This window comes from Poecilia latipinna, unplaced genomic scaffold, assembly GCF_001443285.1.
Source record: "Poecilia latipinna isolate Pla-1442-1.1 unplaced genomic scaffold, P_latipinna-1.0 Scaffold48, whole genome shotgun sequence".
Lineage (NCBI taxonomy): Eukaryota > Metazoa > Chordata > Actinopteri > Cyprinodontiformes > Poeciliidae > Poecilia > Poecilia latipinna.
Window position 1 is genome coordinate 17,171 of NW_015112664.1, and position 23,910 is coordinate 41,080.

Genomic DNA, 23,910 nt, shown 5'->3' on the forward strand with positions numbered 1-23,910 from the left:
GTTTTGATTTTCTATGTTTATTATTCTCATAGATTTTTCACTTTATATTTGCGGTGTTTTCTTTATAATTCACAGTATTTCAGTTTTCACAGTTTAAAAAAAAATGTTGCGGAAGCAATAAAATTTGCATCAAAGCATTTCTGATCCTTGTGGTAAGGAATTTGAATAACGTGCTTCAATGGTTTCATACCAATCTAGACAGTTTCAGTTTATTAGGCAGTTTATAAGGGCAGGTGATTTCTGGTTACCGTGGCAACGTGGCCCTTTTGATTTATTTGCACATGTTCATGTGTTTATTTAGTGATATTTTTGGAATCACTTAATTTTGCTGTGTTATTTTAATCTTGCTTTCATTTGGGGTTGTTGTGTTGCATGCTGCTTCCCTGATTCACTTTGCGCCACATGTCTTTGAGGTTGGGACTGCCTCCCATGACACGCCCACTGAGGGCTCCCATAGGTTTTCCCAAGCAGCTGCCGCGGCTTGAAAGCCATAAATTGGGAAGTAAGAAGAGCAGATCGTCAGAGCTGAAGACAGAAGAGCAGCAGGCGGCGACGAGCCCGTGTCGTGCGGAGCAGGCGCGGCGAAATGAGCAGGGGCCGAGAGCCACATCTGATCCGGGAGACGTGGAGCCAAGTACCCAGATCCCAGGTGATGAACAGTAGTTGTAATAGTAGATCGTGTACAGCTGGAAGGTGTGCAGTCATCCAGGTCTGGTGTCGAGGGCGCAGGACCGAGCGCTGGGGATCGCTGGAGGCCGCTGAGGAAAGCTGCGCAGACGCCGGGAGGACCACTAGCTAAGACTCTGCTATTCCCTTGTCCTGAAGACTTTTATTGATTGTGATGCTCTTTATTTAATATATTTTATCCTACAGACTGCTCTACAGCTGGGTTTAAGATTTAGACACAGGCCACTGCCTTTTTATTTATTCTTTATGAATTTATTGTACATTTTAACCGGCTGGTTTTTGAAACCCTGCTCATTTCTGCCTTTATTTATTTTTCGTTCCTAGTTTAACTGGGTGGCGTTTCTGGCTCATTTCACTTTCTGTCAACTTAAATTATTGGCACCACCCAGTGTTACCATGGCTAAAACAATGGAGTTGGGACTGCTTGAATGGCATCTGTGATAGCAGCTTTGCAACAGTGTGAGGGGGAAAATGTGTCAAACCAATAAACTCATCTGCAAGACGCGTCTTCTGCTCTGCTGAGTAACAGATGATGTAAACGGAGCAGATCCCCAGTGATCTTTAAGCAAATCAAAGCAATCAAGAAAAAAAACTGTGACATGGCAACAGTGACCAACCAGATTCATCCATATAAATGTGTTCATGTGGTCGTTCTAAATGAATCCAGAAGAAACGCGTCCTCTTGAGAAACGGATGGAAGTGAAACAGAAACGCTCTCATGCTGTGGAGTTGATTCCAGTGTTGAACTGACATCTTTCCTCTCTAACTCTCTCTGAGTTGCGGTCAAAAGGCAAACTGTGCAGCTGCTTCATCCCCTGTTCTGCAGCATTTTTGAGATAATCGGTGGTTGAAAGGCGGACACTGTCCAAGTCTTCAAAATGATTTTCTTTGGCATTTCACTGAATTTTATCGCATTTTTCTGAAGGACCAATGAGAACATGGCGCAACGTGATCGTCTTGTGATTCCACAAAGATCATTTAATGTAATTAAGCATTTTCTTTCAGAACTACAGAGTTGTAAAGTAAACATATGTAATGAAAAAAGCTGTTATCTTTTTGCCTCTAAATCTTACGGTCTGTGAAGAACATGACGGTCTCTAGCAGTTGCTGTATTTCATCTGAAATGAACGTTCTTGCTCTTCCATCTCTTACTGATTATTTCAGTTCACAGTGAATATTCAACAGCCAGGGCTACTTGAACCGCTTCGTTCACATCAATAGCCAAAGGTGTTTTGAACTGAATTTACTTTGAGTTTCAGTTTTGCTCCTCTTCTAACGTTTATGCAACCCGAGTGCATCGCAGTATCAAATGCGCTTTAACGGGTGATGCATTTCCAAGTCTTGACTAACTAGGTCAGGCATGCTTAAGGTTAAGTGAAAAACGACTTCTGGTATAGACGTTCGTTTTAAATAAATCACCTGATGTGTAGTTCTAAGTTTCAGATGCTTCATAAAGTGTGTCAAAAAAACACAGCAGTCATTTGTCTGTTGTACAACATTTGGCCGCTTCTCAAGTTTCCAACAGAAGAATGCTTGCTCAGTAGATACAAAACAGGAAACCTGAACAAAAGAAAAAGTGTCTCTTTAAGGCTGACACGTAGCTTGACATGTGAGGCAAATTGTTTCCAAATTAGGCAAGAAAAAGAGCACTGCTAGCAGGGCAAAGGAATTTAGGCATCATTTTTAGATGTTTATTTAGACATGAAGTGGGCAGGTGGAAAAAGGGAACACGTGCTTTTGTTCTGTAAATAAACTACTATTCACAGAATAAAAATAAACAGATATTACATCAGGTAAAAAAACTTTGGTTTAAAACAATTTTAGAGAAAAATAATAATAAGAAAAAAAAGCTCTGAACCATGTCTACTTTCTATGGTAAAGAGTGCACTAAGGTAACTTTAGCCTCTTATCAGTGGAGTGATTCAGGGAAAAACAGAACAAAGAGAAACACGAAGATACTGGACTCTGTCCAGGAAAGAGAGGCAACCAAATACAAAATCCGTTATCCAGGAGTACTTTCTGTACAGAGAGTATTCGTACTTACAGTGGCCCCCACCTATCCGTGGCCTGTTTGCAGATTTTTCTGTGGTATGTGACTCCAAATTATTTGCAGAAAATTCACCTCACATGTTCTCTGGAGCCCATCTGAAATAAAGAAGAAGCAGCTTGAGAAGTTGCTAAAACACAAAGTCTTGCCAGGTACTTTTGGTCTAGTTTACAAGACCCGTATTATAAATCATAATATGGGGATAATGTCTTTTTTCCTCTGCCGGATTATTTCACTTATAACTAGTACTTTCTCATCAGTATTAAGAAATTATTCACCTAAACTCCTTTTTTTTGTGCTGAAAAGTTACTTGCAAGTTAGTGTTGACTTAATCCAAGTGTACTCAGATATTTACACCAGAAACCAGATCAAAAATACTTTGCAAGATTTTGTGTTTTTGCAGTGCAATGCTGCTTCACACATTATAAGTTGCTGCTTGCAAAGCAATCTAGGAGCGTCACTCACTTTCCTTGGCACTGATTGGCTGTACCTCAAGAGCGCACATAAAGGGAGACTGTGGACGTTTAGCTTCTGCGTTGGCGTCAAAATAATTTCCACAGTATTAAAGCAGACTGAATATACTTGGCGCCTTGAACTGTTAAAATGGATATAAGCATTTTAATGGCGGGCCTCGATTATTTGCTGATTTTAGCTGTTCACCAGGGTCCACAGCAACAGCTCTATTAGTGACTTTATCAAGATATGCACAGAACAACTGGGAGAAGTTTCCCTGAGAATTGAGTAAAATAAAGTGTTCACAGGCCTGATGGTGGGAGTAGCTCTCTCATTGAGTGTCTGCAGGAGACGGACACAGTTTAGCCACGGCTGTCCTCCATTAGAGGAAATGAAGGCAGAGAGATCCCAAAGTCAACAAGAGCAATAATGTCACTTATTAGTGACACTATAGGGAGTAAAGTCAGCAAAGCAAGAAAAATTTGTAGTAGGTCCTCCAGTAGTATGAATACAAAATAGCTTAGGAAAACATTAGCTCCTCTAACAATAATCAAAAAGTACAGTTTAGGAGCCAGTAGAGGATCGCTAAGTAAACAGGATGCTTGTTTTTCTTGCTTTGGACTAAAACTGAGGGAGGTTGTTGCAGACGAGGAGACTGTAGACAAAAAGCTCCGACTCTCTAACCACACCACCTAAGGGTGGAAGTGTAAATATTAGGCCTCACGTTTGTGTCATTTCTGCCAAACTTGACCTTCACTTTGCAGCAAGTGCTATCATTGAGGATCAATTATCGCACTGCTAAAATACATATCATCCCCCAAAAATCTGTGACTCATTGTTGGATTTGCATTTAGAAACTGCGCTCTTTTTTTACTTTCACTGATTCAGAACTCATATGTTTAAAAACCTTGGGAAAATTTGAGTTGTCACAATGAACAGTGCTTACTTAACTGCGGTTAACACCATTTTAAGCAGTTAGCCCTATGCATGAATTTGCTTACGCATTGAACTGAAATGCACCAGCTCTAAAATTAGGATGGAAAACTCTGCAAAACATTTGACTTGCATTAAGCAACAAAATAATCGGAACTACACCAATTTAAAAGTGCACCATCGATTGCTCCGGGGTCAAGTGAAAGTTATGGTCAGAGGAAATTTTCAAAGTTTCATCTTTCTGCTCCACGTATGCTTGCTCAGCAGAGTGTTGCTTTAGGTTCGCACAACGTTTATGGCTCAGTTCTGCAAATATGATAAGAGATCTCTGAAGGGGTTTTAGCAGATTATGCTGGAGAGATTTCCAAATAAAAACTTCGAGTGTTGTGGGTATTAACAGTAATGAATCAACAACTCATATCGGCCATGATGATGGGACAGAGAGGAAGTCGACATGACTAAGAATTTCATCGGAAGTCCAAGTGATTGTTCACATAAATGAAACTCTTATAAAAGCTGTTTTGTGTGTGTGTGTGTGTGTGTGTGTGTGTGTGTGTGTGTGTGTGTTCTGCATAACACTGTGGAAGGGCAAATGTCTACCAGAATTACAAAATGTGTGGTCACAACGCGTGTTGCCACATCCGTGAATGTGTGGCTGTCAGAGAGCAAGTGGTCAGTGTTGGAAGTCACCCAACTGTAATGGCCCCGCAGAAATGCATTTCTGAGAGTTTCCTCTTTTCTTTGAAGATTTGGCAACAGAAACTAGGGAAGAAAAACTACACACGCTTACACAATCGTTGCAGTCTCTGCTTGTGTTCTGCGCCACCAAGCACTCAACATAAACAAATCACCGAAACAGTTCAATGGACAAACAATGTGAAAGTGAAAGACGAATGCGGTGACTCTGTAGGTAAAAGACAAATCGATTTCCTCTAAAGATGACATTTGCAAATAGACTCTGCGGGAGAACGATGTGCACAAGAGCAGAGATTGCGATGTTGGTGGCTGAGGAAACGTAAAGGCACAGCTGCAGAACGTCGTGCAACTCGGTTCTGCAGATCAAAAGGAATCTCACCGAGGAGACCTAAAGCAGAGAGAGAGAGAGAGAGCTGTCAGCTGTTTGCTGTAAAGCCTTCACACATTTTCTGCCACTGGCGATAGCGGCACAAAGTGGTGGGCTGAGTGTGATATCGGCTGGTTTCGTGTAATGTGCTCAAAAGTGCTGATGACAGATTCTTGGCACTGGTGTGACTCCGTTAGAAACCGGTTTGAAGGTAAGGGGTCAAACAATGAGACGCCACATCAGCACCTGATCAGAAACGCCGCAGCACAGATGACAAACTGTCAGACATCTGATAAGATTGGGCTGATTCAGCGTGACACCCTATCGATCTGAAACAAGGAAACCAAAGAAGAAGTGCCTCATTACGTAAGGGTCGGGGTCTAATATTAAACGCCGCTGCATATCGAACACATCAACACGAAAAATTCTGATGACAGGCATTTCCGCGAAGTAGATGACTAAAAGCTGACTCACTGAATTATGTGGTTGCAGCCCACTTAGGTTCATCTGGTCATTTGGTGTGTGAGCACATCAGTCACCTGTCAACAGCTGCTTCTTTCATTCTTAAAATACCCCGGTTTAGACAACTCATGTTGGCGGGAATTTATACGTATTAAGTGCTTGACAGTCACAAAAGATGGGTGGGGGTGAGATGTTGGATATTGAATAAAATCTCACTTCTAATCTTATCTTTTGCAATGAGGAAATTGAACCTATTTGAAAAGATTCCATTTTTATGAAATGATGAAATACGAACAGCTTTATCAGCTTTTTTTCCCCCTATAGTTCCTTTTTTACATGTCATATTAAGACTAATTAAATTATTGACACAAATTTCAAAAGTCCATTTTTTTTTTAAATCTGAAGAACATTTGCTTTGATCTGAATTTAAATCTGCTGAAGCTATTGTTTTCCACATTTTAATTTGACTTTTATCAGTAGTGTCGGTTTTCCGTCGATAAGAGGAATTTACTGCAGACGCAACAACATGAAACTGAACAGTTTCTGTTTTGGCTGCTGTCTCCCACAGAAAGGCTTCATGAAAACAGATGAAGTATTCGGATGCCTTTGTGATTAATAACAACTTTTCTTAAAAATTTAGGTACAAGTAAATATGATTTTGATACTATTTCACTAACGATGAACTGTTTTTTGTTTTTTTTTTTTTTACCAAAAAAATTAATATAAAAAGACTCCAACCACTTATGTACTCATGAAAGCTATTGTGTACAATGTCTTTCATAAAGGCTTTTTTTTTCTTTTTTTTTTTTTTTACTTTTTCACAATTTGTCACATTACCATCAAAAATTTACAACCTAATTTTACAAAAATTTAATCTTTTGTTGCATCTAAACCTACTTGTATTGATTGATTAACTTGTAACAAAAATCTCCCAATCAGTTTAGGCCTGGACTTTGACTATGTAACCGGGTCGCTTTTCTCTTTTGGTATAGTTACACAAAATGTCTTTTATTTTTGGTTATTTGTATTGTTCTCTACCTGACTTGAACACCTTTAAAAACTCTGTTATTGTTCTAACCGTGTAACTTTAAGATTGGGAGGCCCTCTAATTTATTTCTTCTTCTATGGTATTGTCGTTAAATTGTTTGCCCCCCTTACACTCCCACCTTTTGCCATGTTATCCTGCGGGAGATTCATTAAGTAAATTTTTGTTATCACCATTATAATAAATGAATCCATTCTGTGCTGTAAATATTTAAGTGAATCTACAATTGCAAAATAGCAGGAATTAAGCTTAGTTTTCATTTTGTTTTGTGTAGAAAAAACAGCGATTCCAAAGAAATCCTGTGTCATGGCCTAATTTTTAAATGAAACCAGCACAATGCAGAAAGGGTGTGGTTATGACTAGACTATTCCAATATGTGCTTTCATCCAAAATACTTCTAAATGGTCCTCCTGGATCTTTGTGGTTGTTGTGAAACCTCCGTCCCAAGTCTCATAGTTCCAACAGGCGTCTTCGTGTGAACGTCTTCTCACTTTTCACCCACAATTTTAAGACAGAAGACGATTATGTTCTTTCGCTGCTCAGCACAAATCGAAGGACATGCTCATTTTTCTTCCAATGTGCAGATATACTACAAAAGTATTTGTTCTCTTTCGTCTTCATGCTTGTCTTTTCTGCGGGCTGTTCCGACATGCATCACTTTCTGCGGCCATCAAAAAGTTCAGGGCGCAACTAAACCTTTCTGCTTAGCTAATTCCTTGAAGAGCACAACCATTTTATCTTCATGAGTTACACACAATTCATGGTTAACCCTAACAAATCATACTTAAACGCATCTGCAGATTGTGAAGATCGTCATTGCAAAGCTCATATTAGGAGGTGGTTTACCACTACGGCTGAATGGTAAAATTCTTGAAAAACCATGGGTTGCCTAACGCACAGACTCAGGCTAATCATGAGCCGGGCAGACAGACACATGACAGCTGAGGGTAAGTGGACATTCCAAAAAGTTCTGAGGGGAAAACACCCCTTACACTGTCTTCTGATCGTACCCGGTTACTTCTCTGTGGTTTATCAGTGCAGTACTAGTCTAGGTAAACCTCGACAGTGGAATTACAAAAACAGAAAACAGAGAGCTGGCATCTTCACGCTCCCCCACCCTCTTGTCAGTTTTCTTACGTATATCTGACACACAGAGAGAATCCACAGCGTCATCGCAGTCAAATCACGACTCGATATTATTTCCATATTGGGGGGGTTTAGTTTCATTTGCCACTGAGGAGAAAATGCTCAGAAATAATTAACTGTAATCTACTGCATTCAGGCCATTAAAAAAAGTTGTAATGTTAGTGCTTGTAAGCAGTTATTACAGCACCAATAAGTGTAATAATAATAATAATAATAATAATAATAATAATTAATAATGGGTTTTAAAATAAAATTGGGTCAATATCTCAGTTTATGCAGAGATTACCAATACTATTACAATAAATAATAATAATATTGTTATTTTTAATAATGATAATACAGTGGGTTTCTTGGACATTTTTTATGTAACAACATATTATGTCATATCAAATCCCTGCGGTTAAAGGTTTTTCCTTGAGTTTAGTTCATGGGAGGAGCACATTACTGCAAAGAAGAAGAAGAAAAAATCCCCTATAGATTAACCCCTTCCGGGTAGTCTCCTCCCTTTTGCCTATATAATGACAGCAGAAATGAACCCCAAATCATGCACTTCTCAGCTCCAAAGAAGCATCCTCCAAAGGAGCATTTTTTGGTTTTTGTCCACTCGGAAATCCACTGAGCCGGCCGTGCGTTCAACTTCCCCGAGGGTCCACTTTCCTGCAGCGTTTCTCCGTCTTGTCCAGCATCATGAATCCTCAACTCCTGTCCGTCTTGGTCCTGCTGTCTTCCGTCTTCTCTGCATGTTGCAGTCCAGTGTGCCACGACCAGTGCTGCCGCTTCGTGGAGGAGTTCCCCGTCAGGGTGCAGATGCTCAGGGAGGACTACAGGAGGATCAGAGGTTTCTATGTGAGTACCGAGCATTTCCGTGCTCTGCAGCATCATTGGTGCGCTGGAGGTCGACGCGTGATGCTGCGCTTTAGTCGCCTCTACAGGTGCAAGCGCTTTCCCACTCAACACGTTTTTGTTTCTCCAGGAATCAAACGACGACTTTGACAATGCACTGTTGGACCAGAGCGTCGAGGATGCCTTTAAGGTGAGCGTGAACTCAAACGAAAAGGATTAATGAAATTTTCAATGAGGAAATACACCAGAGCGCACGATAACGCAGCAGAAGCAGTTGCTTATGGCAAGCCATTAGGGCCAAAATTTGACAGCTACTTCTGACCTGTCTAGTAAGAAAGCTTAAAAACCGCTTGAACGGTTTTTTTGTTTGTTTGTTTGTTTTTTTTTCTTATGCTACACAGCACCAAAATCGATGCTTGTTTATGACCAGGTAGATTTCTGTTTATTTTTCTTGCTAGTCATGAAAAGGCATCAATTGCACTTCAAGACCAGAAAGCAGCATTTTTTTTGTCACTCATTAGCATAAAGTACATAATTTTAACTTTCTCTACGGCATCCTAGCTATGTAACGATCTATTTCTATATTGTTGTCTTTACCAGATGTGTTATAAAAGATGTTTGGCACAAATGGCTTTCCATATGTTGCACTTGTCATCCAGTAACCAGACTGGTTGTGTTTTGTTTCCCGCCCTGCAGAGCCAGTTTGCCTGTGAAGCCATAAACAGCATCCTGGAGTTTTACCTGAGCACGGTTCTGCCGACTGCGGTGGCCAGTGTGACCATCGACAACAGTCTGAAAACCCATGTGGAGTCCATACAGCAGATTTTTGATGAGCTGAAGAGGGACGTCCACAGATGCGTAAGTAGCTCAAACACGTGTTCTGCTTCTACAACGGCTGCAGAGCATTGGACTGTAAAATGCAAACTTTTCTGTGGTTGTGGAAGTTTTCCAAAATAAGCCATGCCCCAACTTTAAAATTCTGAAGCTCGTCTGTGGTCGATATGTGTCATGTTTACATTACAAAATTGCCCTATGTTGGCAGGTTTGTTGTTGTAACTTTTTGGAATGTAACTATTTATGCCAGACCGTTAAAAACCACATTTAATAATTTCCACCCACGCATGTAATAATTTCTCCACGCACTATGCGGCTGCGAGAGAGGAAGAGGTCAGCCATGGCTCATAGGATTTGGCCATGATCTTAGCGATTAGTCAGTGATTGCAGAAGCACACAGAGTGTTTCTCCTTTTTTAGCTTTCTTGCTGCGGATAGTTACTGCTTATGAAACTTTTCTCCTTGTTGTGTAGGACGGCCATCCAACTCAAGTTCTAACATCTTTTCTGTTGTGTTTTCAGAGAAAAGTCTTCGAATGCAAGAAGCCGTTTGACATTAGGAGCCTAAATTCAACATATACCGAGGTGAGTGTTTGGACAGTGCTTACGTCATTACGTATTGTGACGGACCTAAAATTGCCTTCTGCATCGGTTGTTCAAGTGTGATAATGAAGGATGTGTATTTGTTTGCAGATGGAGAGTAGAGGTGTGTACAAGGCCATGGGGGAGCTGGATCAGTTGTTCAACTACATCGAGACGTACCTGGCGTCTCAGCGGAAGAGAAACTCTCATTGAAGACCAGCTGACCTTAATGAAGATTATTACTGCTGTGTGCGTTTTGGGAAGCAAAATGGACAATCTTTGAGTTTGAGACTAACATGCATCTACTCGATCATGTCCAGAACTATGAATGTAATGTATGGAAGTGTTGTCTGCTCTTCAGAGACAACAGACAGTCGTTTGTCCCAAGGACATGTTTACTGTTTGAGAACCGTGTTCTGTCGTGCACAGTGGCGCAGTTGGTAGAGCTGTTGCCGTGCAGCAAGAAGGTTCTGGGTTCGATTCCCAGCCCCGGTCTTTCTGCATGGAGTTTGCATGTTCTCCCTGTGCATGCGTGGGTTTTCTCCGGGTACTCCGGTTTCCTCCCACAGTCCAAAAAACATGACTGTTAGGTTAATTGGTCTGTCTAAATTGCCCCTAGACGTGTGTGAGTGTGCGCATGGTTGTGTGTCTGTGTTGCCCTGCGACAGACTGGCGACCTGTCCAGGGTGTACCCCGCCTCTCACCCGGAACGTTAGCTGGAGATAGGCACCAGCACCCCTCCCGACCCCACTGAGGGACAAGGGTGTTCAGAAAATGGATGGATGGATATTTTCAGTGCAGAGAGTATTTATTACTTCTAAATGTCATTTAATGTATTTTTTTTATATTTATTGCATTTTCTACTTTTTCATAGAAATAAAGATCGTTAAAAACAAACAAAAAAAAAATCCTCGGTTGACATTATTTACCTAGCTGATGAAACTGTCGTCATGTGACTGCTTGTTGGAATGAGTAACGAGGAAATACATACGTTTTCACATCCTGCAGATTAAATACATGTAGAACTAATGTGTAAACTCTTCATGCTGATCCTCTAACCTCAAACATGACCCATATACATCACTTACCAGCAGCAGACCGAGCTTGTGTGTCGATTTACCGTAACTGTAACTAGCCAGCCTCACCCTCATGGCATATGCACACTTGCACACAAAAAACGCATGCATGCAGAAAGAATCTTGCTTAGTCACACGCACACACACACGCACACACACATCTGGAGAGCAAAAGTGTTGTGGGTTATAAATGAACCGTGTATTCAAACGTGAGAGTCGCCTTGCACTCTTTTTATTTCAGCTCCAAACAATCTGTGCACAGTAAAATGAACGTTTACTGTATTATTATAATTATTAATACACCACTTAATATAAGTTTGACTTTAACTACCTTTATTGTATGGGATGCAAATATCTTGATGAAATTCTTCAAATCTTCTGTAAACTTTAAGCTGCTCTGTGAATAATTAGTGCCACGCAAAAGATGCCGCGTTGCTTTTAGCCTCATCATGCAGCTTGCAGAAGAATCGTTTAAATTTTACGCAGCGGTATCGCTCTCAGAGAAGGGTCTGTAAGCTCATGACTCCGCTCGCTCCATACTTGACTCAGGGCTTTGCACTGAAACTACTCTGAGGCGCCTCTTCAGTCATATGCTGAGTCAGTGTGGGAGGATTTGAATAGTATCAATCCAGCAATGACAGTACTTACGAAAAAGCTATCATTCATAACATCAGTCCTCCAAACCAGGACTCTGTTTTTACCCACGTTAACAACAGTGTTTTTTCAGCTGATGATACGAACAAATGTTGATTCCACTGCAAATAGTAATTTTCAAAAGTCTTTAAAATTAGTTATCGCTTCATTACCGCCCAACCACATAGCGAGAATTTAACGAGCGGTGTGCGTATTCAGTATGGCCACATGCAGTTGTTTTGGAATGAGTGTAAATCTCTAGTCAGACACCAAAGTACGGTGGGAAAAACTAGAGCTGGTCATGTGAAACTGTGCACAGTGGTGCAAAGGGAACCGTTACGTCTGAACTCCAATGGCAGCGCTCCCTTTTTTGGGCTTTGATCTTAAAAGTGAAGCAGTGGAGAGTGTCAGGATTCTGCTGTGTTTGGGTTTGGGATACATCTGCGTCTGAGTATTTAGATTGTTTACTTGTTTCCCACGTTCCTTGTGTATTTTAACAGTCGTCTGTCCCAGTACCTCAGCTGAACTTCAGTTTCAACCACCTGCTCCTCGTCCAGCACAAATAGCTCTTCATCCTGTTAACTTCCTGCAGGCCCCCACCCTGCTTCCTTTCGGTTTCCTTGTGTTTTATTATTTTGGATTTATCTATGGACTTCAGTTTTTGTCTGTTTTTTTTTTTTTTTTTTAAGATAAGCTATTTGAGTTTTACCATCCTGCCTCCTCATCGCATTTGGATCCTGCAATTCATCGTTGCATGATAGTCTTTAAGTATCTGGCAGATGCTACAAGAATGATACTATCTCTTTTTACTTTAGCCAAAAGACCTTTACACACAACACCTTTTGTTGTCTTTCTGAAGAAATATAAGTTATTGTTTTACAGAGTGGTCTCATTGGATAAACTTCTCTTGTAAAGTAGAGCAGCTCAGAGGGTTTGAACGAACATAAACTCTACATAATGTTGTAAATAATTAGTAGTGAAGAGAAAAACTGCTTTGTTGCTTTATTTATTTATTTATTTATTTATTTATTTATTTATTTATTTATTTATTTTTACAGCCTTGTCCCCTTTACACACTTTTCAGGAATATTATTTATTGCAGTTTGAACAATGGAGCAGTTGCTTGCAGTGTTGCCTTGAGTGTCAGCAGTTCAAATTCCTCAGACGAGGGTCTTTCTGCATGTTCTCGTCATTCGTGGGTAGGTTCTCTCCAGGTAGTCTGGCTTCTTCTCACGGTCCAATAATATGCAGTTTGGTTAATTGATCTCTACCTTCCAACTTGATGATTGGTAGGCATTAGACAAAGTGGGTGCAGAGGGTAGGTGACACAGCCACAACAATTACCAAAATGGTTGCCAAGTGATGAAAACAACTTCATTCCTAGCTACCTGTAACACCGAGCTGCTCTACGCTGCACCTGGTGCGTAAAAAAAAAAGGAACAACAAATACATATTTGGTTTCAGTAATGCTACTTTTTATTGCTGTCAGAACAGTGCAAAAGTGATCAAAAAATGTTGTTTGTATCTCTACTTTTGAAAAGTAGGATGTCCTCTGGAGCTGTTTGTTCACAATGTTTAACCAACGCAAGACATGTATATGCTGACGGCAGTCTGAACGATCGCAGTTTGGAGAACCAGAGAGAGGCTGTTGGGGAAACGCCTGTCACACTAGCTCTATTTATATGCTGTGCATGGCGGGAGTTAGCTATGATCAAATCTTCATAAATGTCAGACAGTTTATATTTAGGAATACATACCAAAAAAAGTAGGATATTCGAATTTTTCTTTAAGTATTGTACATTAGGAAAGGAATGCTAATTTGTATGGCTAATGTGCCAGATTTAAAGGAAGATTAGTTGGCATTCATGACTTTATCTGAAGCACAATAAATGCAATAAAAAAATACCTTTAAAATAAATCATGAATCATTTTAAGTTGAAGTCCAGTTATCTCTTTTCTCCAGTGGGTGTGTCCACTAGTTACCGAGTTCCAACTGTGTTTTCTGTCCTTGAAGGCTCCTTTCAAAACCTTCTTCCTCGTTTTTAACGCTGCACCATTTTTGATGGAAAATTGGCACTTGATGTCTCAAAAGATTGACTTCTGGTGAAAATAACTTCATTTGGCTAAAACCCCCAGAAATCTGTTATGTTTCAGCAGGTTTCGGCATGACGCTCTGTGTGGGAGTGTCACTTAACGTGTCAAAAGTAACAATGCAGAGCTCCAGATCTGAGTTCTCCTCAAACCTGCTGCTGGAAGTTTTTTTTCTCTCTTTTTCTGTCGTCCCATCCTTCACAGACGAGGGATTGCTGCTAAGTCAATATGACATTAAAATCAGCTGGCCTTTATTAGATAGACAATATTTTACCAATTAGCTTTATATGATGAAGACTTGTCAATTATTCTGTAAAATAACTAAGATCATACAGGACTGTGTGTACTTGAATCCAAATGCGACTCTATTATTGGAAAGAAAATATTAATTTGGAACTGAATTTGGACCAATTTGCATTCTGTGTAAATAGTTGAATAAATCCAGTTTTGAACTGTTTGCTCGCCTTGAGAGGAAGGCTCTGGTCTGGTAGTCATAATTGGACAAAAAAAGTAAACAATGCACCTTCAGCAAAATTTCATTTGCGATATCTTTTTAAGATAACCCAAAGGACCTCATCAAAGGCTGAAGGCATTAACATCTACAACTGAACTCTTACTTATGTGGGAGATTTGACGTCGTTATGCATTGTTTTCAGATTCACAATTTCTATGTTTCCTCCCAAACGCTGCAACTATGCAAATGTCACATCGCAAGTTCATAAAAAACAAAACAAACAAACAAAAAAAAAAAAACACTCAGCAACATCCGTTATGATTCATTGCTTTGGAGATAAGATTTTGTGGGCAAATTTCCAATATATCATGAGTCAAATGTGAGATCCCGAAGATACGATTACTATACTTGCTCTCTCTCTCGCTGTGTAAAAACGTCGGTTTTCATAATGAAATGTGTCAGAAGTAGTCAAACCGTTGCCCTGAGTGTGTATAGTGAACCTGAAAAGAGGCAATTGTGTCATAGGAACAGCCTCGCCGAATGGCTATGAGTAAAAGCCCACTTTGCCTGATGCAAGGTGGGTATTTAGTGGCATCGGCAGATTCACTTCCTGCTGTTTTTCCTGTATCTTTCTACAGAACTTATTGGCTCTGAAAAACGAGCGACAGACCAGTACTTCCGGCGGTCAGTACTCAGAAGAAGCCAACCACATTATTGTGCAACCAGTGGAACTCTGGGTACTTTCTTAATATGGGTATGATGTTGACAGGCCATGACAATGTGCATGTGGATTCCCGTTTTGACGGTTTAGGTATTTATTTATTTTTTTTACAGCTTGTTGAATGGTTTTCAAGGACCAACAAGAAATCTTCAATAAAACACTGAAGAGAATTAAACTCTGTCAAGGGATGTTCATGAACACGTAATGTGAAAAGCGAAGATGAAGATACCTCAGGCTCCTCTGTTTAGATTAGTTTCAAACAGAAATCTACTACTTTACAGGTAAGGCAGTGCAAGAAGAGTCTCTGTTAAAACTCAAAGAGTCACATGATGTCATTATCACTGAGTTAAGCTCAAGTTAAATCTGTGTGGCAGGAGGAAGGGGTTTGTTCTGCAGCAGGTGGGTTGCTGGTTCAAACAGGCCAATTACCATTTTACCTGGGACACTGGGGAGAAAGACGATAGCTGGCGGCTAAGCTGCAAAAATCTCTCCAGTATTTTTACTGGCTTCCAAAGAATACAAGTAACTCAGAGAAGAAGGCCTCTCCAAAGCTTCGAAGCACATAAAGTGTGTTTATGTACTTTGAACAGTTTGTAGAACTTTGGCCTTGCAGCAGCAAGAAGGTTCTGGGTTTGAGTCCCGTCCTGCGGTCTGTCTGCATGAATACATATGTATTCTTACTGTATTCTGATTTATAAATTGCATGTATTTTAATGCATAGAAATGCAAAACCAGGGACTGGAGTTGTGAGTTAGCTGCAGCTGTACGCTCTGTGCAACGCATCGGTTACAGACTCATTCTGTTCTATGTTTGAGTGCAGTGTCCCTGTCAAACTAATAGCTTTAAATGAAATTAATACAATTTAAAGTAAGAGATGCGTCTTCACTAAATAATATCTGGGGAAACTGTAGCCAACATTTATGTGACTTATTTTATTCAGACTTAAAACATTCCTAATATTGATATCCTGTGAAAGTATAGTGTGATTTGTGAAGAAAACTACTTTTGTGCACAGTGTGTGTGTGTGAGAGAGCGAGAGAATTGCCTTTCCAGCTTTTGTTGTAAAAGCATGCCATGAGTAGACTTGGTGTCCAACTTAGTGTTGCCATAAGTTACAGTCTGCAGGTGTTACGACTTCATTATAACAGTTTATCATTGAAGTATTGCTTTGCAGAAACAGATGAGCCAGACGAATCCTTCCTGTTTTTCATACTTTAAGGTGCCACTTTGATGACAAGCTTTTATTTTACACGGATATATGGTCTTACTACAGGCATAACTGTGTATTTGTGTAAACAGTCACTTCACACAAACTGGTGATTAAAAGTAATTATTTCTCCTTAATTATGAAAATTATGTTTTATACTTTAATGCTTTTATTTTGAAAAGATACATTTAATCTAGCAAACGAACTTCACTGGGACACTATTAATTTATTGAATATGTCTGCAAATTGAAAGAAAAAAAAAGGGTCCCGATACTAAACCTTGAGGAGCACCTGTGTCTGGCTTTTAAACATTTTAGTACTTTCTAAAACTCTTTAAGTAAATGAGTTACACAAGTGTTTATTTTTTTTCTTTGGGATCAATAAAGTATTTTTAAAACATTTTTGGAAAAATTTGAAACCAGGAGTTTCATTATCTTAAAATCATAAGCCTGAAAACTATAGAAACAAAAACTAATATCTCAGTGTGTGTGTGATATGATTTTTTATTTTTCATTTTCATTGCTGAAATGTCGCAACTTGTTTTTGACGGCTTTGTGATTTGTTGCAATACACCTGTACGTCTTCCTCACTGCTGTTCCAGCAAGATGGCGCAGAGTTCCTATAAAAGAGGCCTGCTTTTAGAATAACCCGGCAACATCTGAAGCAGCAAAGGCAATCAAAGCAACCGCAGCAACCGCAGCATGTCCGTAAAGGTGTACCTGATGTGACTGTTACTGTTACAGCGCTTCACAGTAAGACCGAACAGATTTCCAAAAACAAGCCAGAGATAAGCGCTGGTTGTGAAATGTGTCAGAGTGATAAAGACACGCTGTTCCATTTGACAAACTTAGTCAAAGTTTGCTCAGCTGAGCCCGCCGCTGCAGGCTCGCCTGCCGTGGGTCACTCAGTAAGAGGATGCGTACGTGTTTGTGTGCTTGGCAGCATGGCACGCCACTTCAAAGCGACAACAACTGCATGTCACCGCCTCAGCTGAGAAATCTCCATCCTCCGCATTTCCTCTCACATTTTAAACTCGGCACACAACAATGACATGCTGCCGTTTCCAAACAATAATAAATAATTAACGAAAACATAGTTGTTGTGTTTATGTATTTATTTTCGCTACAAGTTTTAGCTTCTCCTCCCCTACCCTGACCATTCACCCCCGTTCAATGCCTCTCACCTTTTTGCATAAACCAACCTGGTGGGTGTCCTGTGGTTTCTTGGGTTTATAGTAAGGGGTTACAGCCTCTGCAGGTCTACCATAGGGACTCCCCTCTGGGCCCATTTACCCCCTTTGTCTTTTCTTTTACCCAGCAGACCTGTACGAGCCAGAGATGACTATCGGTTTCATCACACTCAGAGCTGGAAGCTCAGAAGCCACAGTTGCCTCCGTACCTGCAGAGAAACAGCCCTGCACGCTGGCGGGAAACTTGCTCTGAACAGCCCAGTGTTGGCAAACGGGTGTTGAGTCAATGCTACAGGGCCGTTCTGCTGCGTAAACGTGTATATTCCAGGAGTCACTCATGCTAAAGAGCGATGATACAATTCTGTCATGGGTTGAGTCTGTTCACCCCCGTGTCAAAACCCACAAATCGCGAGCAGACACAACAAACTGAGTCATATTTGAAGACGTGATTGACTTGAAAAAAGAACTGAATGTGGACACAGAGGTCAAGAAAGACTTTATACTACTGGCTGACTCAGTGCTTCATAAGGGTTGGCAAGATTGGTTGTATGTAGTACTTACTAAGCAGGAGTGCCCTTGAAGATGATCCCACCGTTGTTTTACTGGAATTTCATGACAAAGTAAAGCATAGTTGTCAAGAAGCTGATCCATGTTAGAAGAGAAGATTATTAAATTTCTTGGTCTTTGCAGATGCCATTTGCATAAATGACACACTGGCATGCTCACATTCTGGTATTAGTTCATTATAGGTAATATCTGTGAGAACATAAGAGTCTGTCCTGAAACTACATGACCCAGGAAGCATCAGTATGTAGGCCTCTGACGAGATCCGCTTCGTGAGCAAGAATCCATCTTTGAATGATGTATTCAAAGATGGAATCCGTCATTCATCCATCATGGTGGAGTTATACATCAAACTGGCTCACATTCCAGAGCTGCAGGCTGCCATTTATGGAGAACCAGTAACGAGCGCTGCTTGGAGGTTCAACATATGCAAGTGATGGTTGATCTGAGTCCACCTGAGAATCTTAAGACGTGAACATTTAAATTACAATGCATTTAAGCTATTTTTTTAATAAAAGAGTAGTGGAAAATCTCACTAGTGATTGTAGCTAAGTATTGAGTCATTGGGCTGAATGCAAATGCATGCCACACTTTTCAGATTGGGAAAATTAAAAAAAGAAAAATGACATTTTGATTTCATAACTTAACTTATTTTCCTTTCGTTTTCTTACTGATCCATAGCAAAAAAAGTCCCAATAAAACATAATGAAGCAGGATGTCATGCGGTCGGTGCAGCTGTAGCTCAGCTGCCTCATATGATCTTGATGCAACAGATCTCAGGATCTCACTCCTGTCCTTGAGAAATTTGCTGAATGTTTAAAGTCACCAGTTCCACAAAATAAATCTTAAAAAAAAAAGAAAAAAAAATCCCCCCAAAACATTTAAGTTTTCCAAAGCAATATAATTTTTTGGTAAATACTTAGCAAACCAAATCCCCATAAAAAAACAAAAAAAAAAAACAATTTCTATAGATTTTTAAAAAAAAATGTTCATACATTTGCAAAACATGTGATATATGTGTGGCGCCTTTCATCTTTGATTTCCCATTCACAAAAACAGAGAAGAGCCAGGTTTTGTTTTACATTTTGTTTTTTTTTAATCCAAAGCTGAAGCAGACAAAAAAGTATGGCAGGTGAAGCTGAACACACTGAAAGACGAGTGTAAAGAGACACATCTGTGCTTCCACAACAAAGATGTGACGAGTTGAGGGACGACGGGGAAAGACAAAAAAAAAAAAAAAAAACATTCTCACTGTGAGAGATGTGATACAATTGGTAATGTGGGTGTCATTTTATAAAGTGACAAGACCAAAATGACAATTTATCATTTTTTACGATCCCAAGTGAGTTAGGAAGTGTATTGGCAGATTGATTGAACTCTTAAGGATGGGGAAGAGTTATACAGTGTGGTAACCCTGCTGGTGTTTTAGACTATGCACCATAGTTTTTCTAATTCAACTCAGAACTTCAGGAAAATGGCAGAACATACGGCGACATAAATCCACATCAATCCAATTACTGCCCTCTAACAGAACCTCTAAGGGGCCCGTGTGTACCGTACAGGATGCTGCTCCTTACAGAAATCCATCTTATTGATGCAGAACATCTTCCCAACACATTTGCAATCAAAAATAATAATAATAAAAAAATTAAAAAAAACAGTTTCAAAGGTATTCCAAGCTGACAAACATCTGCATAGGTTTAACCTGACATACAATCCGCCGATAATTTCAAATCAGAAGGGTAACATTGGTAAAAGCTTGAACCAAATGCCAAGAAGGGATTAAAAGCTATATGCTAATAAGCAATACTCAGTAAGGCCTAGGCTAAAATGGTCATAAAAATCCATGAAAAAATACAGTATTTGTCGCCTCCTCTCCAGTGAGCTACATGTGAAAGAAAGAGTCGCTCTGGGGTGTCTTTCTTCGTTCCATCTCTGTCTGACAAGCACACACTTAGTTAGGAGAGAAGGGCTACAAGTGAGGTGCAGTGTCAGTGGCACAGTTCCCTTGTTTGAGTGCATAGGCCTCAGTTTAACATTCATAAAGACAAACTGAACCTGACAGACACTTCCTGTCCAAATCCCAGAAATCGGCATCCATTTCTTCCCAATTCCCACAGACAGTGTCTTTACATTCCTTCCGTCAGTTCAAAATACATCTGCTTGCTTTGCATGTACACAGAGAGAAACCTTCGCTTGTTTCTATTTTTGGGGATTAGCCACGTGATACAACATTCACAGGTAAAGGGAGGGCGGTGGGGGGTGGGGGGGGACTTCAACTACAGCTAATGCTAAGGCTTCATGTTGTGTTCCAACAACACGGCCCCTCTCACTACACAATCTGATATCTTGAAAAGAGAAGGAGAGGGAGAGAGATCCAAAACGCCCTTTTCCTCCGTTTTCCTGCATTTCATAATCTCTTTTCTGGTGTAAATACATGTACCCGCTCTTCACCCTGCAGGCAGCAGCGTGATGAGCTTGTTAAAAAAAAAAAAAAAAAAAAAAAAAAAAAACTTTTACAAAACTTTTACCAAGAAAAATAAAACACTGAGAAAATCCATGCAGTACGACTCGTGTCGACAAATTATTGCTTTCTCCTCTCAACCTGTGTTGTATGTGCATGCAAGCCTGACTCTCAGTGGGCAGCAGAGTTTGGGTTGTTGGCTTTCTTTCTCCTCTTCGTTAGCAGTGGATTGGTTGAGTCTTCAATGGTCTTGATTTTGATTTGCTCGTAGTCGACCCTCATCGTTGCCAAGGCACTGGTCATCTCCTCCTGAGAAACAGAACAATGGAAGACATCAGCATGAGCATAAATGAAAAGATTTCTTGAGTTATCTCCGGTCGTTGCCCTGGAGATGACCCGTGTGTCGTTTCTCTTGAAGCTCTGATTCCAGATAATTTCCTCTAAACTCTTAAAATGATCCCTATTGTTTCATTAATTTTAGAACTAGCATTCTTATCAATAATCTTTCGTAGCTTACCTTCCTTGACAATGGCTCTCTGCTTTACAAATAGAGTCTGGTCATGCGTGTATTAACATTAAAATTCTCTCCTTTTCAATGCGTTTACGTAATTTTGAAATTTTATGAAGAACAGAATAACAAGGTTTAATTATTTCTGAACCATAATCCTGAAAATTAAGAGAAATAAAAGTTTCTCTCGGCGTGTAATGACTATTTACATACATTTTTTTTGCCTGTTGAATTAAATTACCGAAACAAATCAATGTTTCAATGAATTTCTTATTTGTTTAGGTGCACTTATAATACCTTTGGCACATATTTGAAAAATGCAAGATGTTTTGGTGCAACTCCTGTTACTTTCACATCAAACCAGATGACTTTAAAGTTGTTACCATCAATGACAGAAAGTCACAGTCAGCAGAGGTGCTGAAGTCTAGACTTACCACACCCCCGTGTTGGGTGGCAATAAAACTTGCAGTGCAAACCTTTATGAAATAACTGCACAGTTCTTTACAACCCTCCCCTATCTGCAGACCAGATGTAAAGATTAGTACACAAACACCTCCCATGCACTAATGTAGTGCTGTGCCAGGATAATGCGAAACAGAAAACACAAGACAAGCCAAAAGCAAATGCTGCAACTGTTAACACGTTTGAGAATATCCTCCATGAAAGAGCTGCAAATCATCCAGTTAAATAAGCACACCTTCTCCTTATAACACTACTGGGTGTTGCATCTTACTTCAGGTTGAGAAAAACAAATGCCTCACCTTGACTTCCTCCCACGCATCCCTCTCCTCCTTTAAAACCCTACTAGTGTGAAGTGGGGTCTGGGGAACCTCCATTGATTGCTTCAGGAAAAAAAAAAGAAGAAAAACAAACAACAACTCTACGGTTAGAGCAGTAATGCTGACCCAAATAATTCAGTAGGAAATTACAAAACCCATTAAGATGAACATTATGGTTCACTCACGTTGATCCATGGATGATTCATGAACTCTGTGATGGTCATCCTTTGGGTCGGCTCGGTCTTTAAGAGGGTCCTGATCAGCTGTTTAGCTGCGGAAAGAAGACGTGCATGTCCATGATTTCACTTGCATACTTTCACCTCTTTCACAAGGTTTCACCAACTCAAATTTGAGACTTTCCAAGACCGTTATGGAAATTAAGATCTATATCTCCACAGACATGTACACACTTCATCCAGCAAACTGGCGATAAATTTGCACTTACCCATGACGGATGCAAAAAAAAAAGCTACGTAGCTAGCTAGCAAGGATACATTAGCACTGAGTCATGGAACGATGTTGTGTGTGACTCAACCTTTTACCTGACAGAAATGTCCCGCGAGGAAAAAAAAGAAAATAGAATATACAGTCCTGCCAAGACAACATTTAAGATCTGTGATTTAAAGCCACTTTACTTTTTTTGTAATGAATTTTAAATATTTTAAGGCTTTAATTTTAAATACATTAATTTAAGACTTTAAGGATCTAAGGACACACTGTTTCATACAGAGATTTTGTGAATCATTAAAGGTAAGATAAGGGTCTATATTCCCCAGGATGAATACATGAATGTAGTCATTTTTTTGTCATGCTAACCAGGCTAATCGCTACTATAAGATGTTAGCTTAAAATGCCTCAGTTTTCAAAAACTTTCAATGCTGTTCTCATATCTTCATTATTATTTAAAAACTGGAATTGGCTACAATCTGCATTGGAATAACAAAGCTTCACCAAACACAGATGTATACAATTCTGATTGGCTCTTCTTGTTGCATACTAGTGAGGCAATGCATCAATGGATTCACTTTATTTTTATGTAATAGAGCAAAGTACTTTTTTTGCAGCGTTCAAGAAAACCACGGTTCTTTTGTTGGTAAAAAAAAAAAAAAAAAAAAACCCACTGTTTTTACCAAACATTGTTGGAAAAAAAAAACAAAAAAAAAAAACATTTGCGTAGATTTTTCCCAAGTGAATTAAAGTGAGTTCAACTATTAAGACGATCCAGTGCCGCATCTGTTATTTGGAGAGAAACTATACAGTTACACATCACTACGTAGCTTCAGTTTTCTTTTTAAAACTTGCATATTACTCGTGAAACGAGAGTCGACTTTCGGCTTAGTGGGCGGCAGCAGCTTTAGTGGTGAAACACCTTGATCAGTTTCAATTTCTTGATCAGTTTTGTAATCTGTCATGGTTTGTTGGGAGGTTTCAAACACCAGCAGGAGTTTAATAATTACGGCGTCATCAAATTCTAACCGTGATAAAAAAAAAAATTGTTCACCTGTGTCAGAGCTTTAAGTGCACCATTCAAAAATATACAATAATCTATTCAGAGATTTATTTAAAAAACAAAAAAAGTTATTTTACAGAATTTTCTATAACTTGTTTAAGCAAAATAGAAAGTTCAGCTTTAGAGTCTTACCTTCTTCTGACACCTCTGACCACTCAGGGTTGGGAAATTCATACTGGCCCATCCTTATCCTCTTCTTCATCCCAGGAGAGATGGCTAGGCCATGGTTAGAATAAAAAGGAGGGTATCCACACAACCTGTCGGGAATTTAAAAAGGTAAGATTGGAGAAAAAAAATAATCTAACAATTAGTGAGCTGAAGGGATAGAAAACCCAGAATGAGCGACTTACAGAATATACATAATGACACCCAAAGACCACATGTCGCATGACTTGTCATACTTCTCTGGACCAAGAACCTCTGGAGCTGTAAGCGTAATTTGAATAAAAGTTTAATACAATCATTTGACCAGCATTTTCTTTGTTTATTATTAAACCTTTATTTAACCGGATTAAAAAAAAAAAATACTAAGATCTAGACCTCTTTCACCTGAGTGACCTGGCCCAAAAAAAAAAAAAAAAAAAAAAAAAGGGGCAACACAAACCAAGAAAAAAAAAAAAA

The 23,910-nt window shown here is 39.6% G+C and overlaps 2 protein-coding genes across 2 annotated transcripts in view; one reads left to right on the forward strand and one right to left on the reverse strand.

The window, feature by feature from the left end:
• The first annotated feature begins 521 nt into the window (after positions 1 to 521).
• il10 (interleukin 10) lies at positions 522 to 10,989 on the forward strand. The gene is made up of 6 exons (XM_015050157.1): positions 522 to 8,682; positions 8,810 to 8,869; positions 9,376 to 9,537; positions 10,034 to 10,096; positions 10,205 to 10,521; positions 10,865 to 10,989. The coding sequence occupies exons 1-5, from the start codon at positions 8,524 to 8,526 to the stop codon at positions 10,304 to 10,306; spliced, it is 546 nt and encodes a 181-aa protein (XP_014905643.1). The 5' UTR covers positions 522 to 8,523; the 3' UTR covers positions 10,307 to 10,521; positions 10,865 to 10,989.
• Positions 10,990 to 19,805: 8,816 nt separating this feature from the next.
• Positions 19,806 to 23,910, reverse strand: part of mapkapk2a (MAPK activated protein kinase 2a) — a 43,345-nt gene continuing 39,240 nt past the window's right edge. The window contains exons 6-10 of the mRNA XM_015050142.1: positions 23,640 to 23,715; positions 23,422 to 23,546; positions 21,965 to 22,050; positions 21,762 to 21,842; positions 19,806 to 20,801 (exon numbers count right to left, since the gene is read on the reverse strand). Coding sequence (XP_014905628.1) covers positions 20,664 to 20,801; positions 21,762 to 21,842; positions 21,965 to 22,050; positions 23,422 to 23,546; positions 23,640 to 23,715 — 506 coding nt within the window. The 3' untranslated portion in view covers positions 19,806 to 20,663. The remainder of the gene's footprint in view (positions 20,802 to 21,761; positions 21,843 to 21,964; positions 22,051 to 23,421; positions 23,547 to 23,639; positions 23,716 to 23,910) is intronic.

Coding starts and splice junctions, on each gene's coding strand:
- il10 (XM_015050157.1), top strand. CDS start 8,524: ATGAATCCTCAACTCCTGTCCGTCTTGGTCCTGCTGTCTTCCGTCTTC. Junction 9,538..10,033: donor AGAGGGACGTCCACAGATGC/GTAAGTAGCTCA, acceptor TTGTGTTTTCAG/AGAAAAGTCTTCGAATGCAA. Junction 10,097..10,204: donor TAAATTCAACATATACCGAG/GTGAGTGTTTGG, acceptor ATTTGTTTGCAG/ATGGAGAGTAGAGGTGTGTA.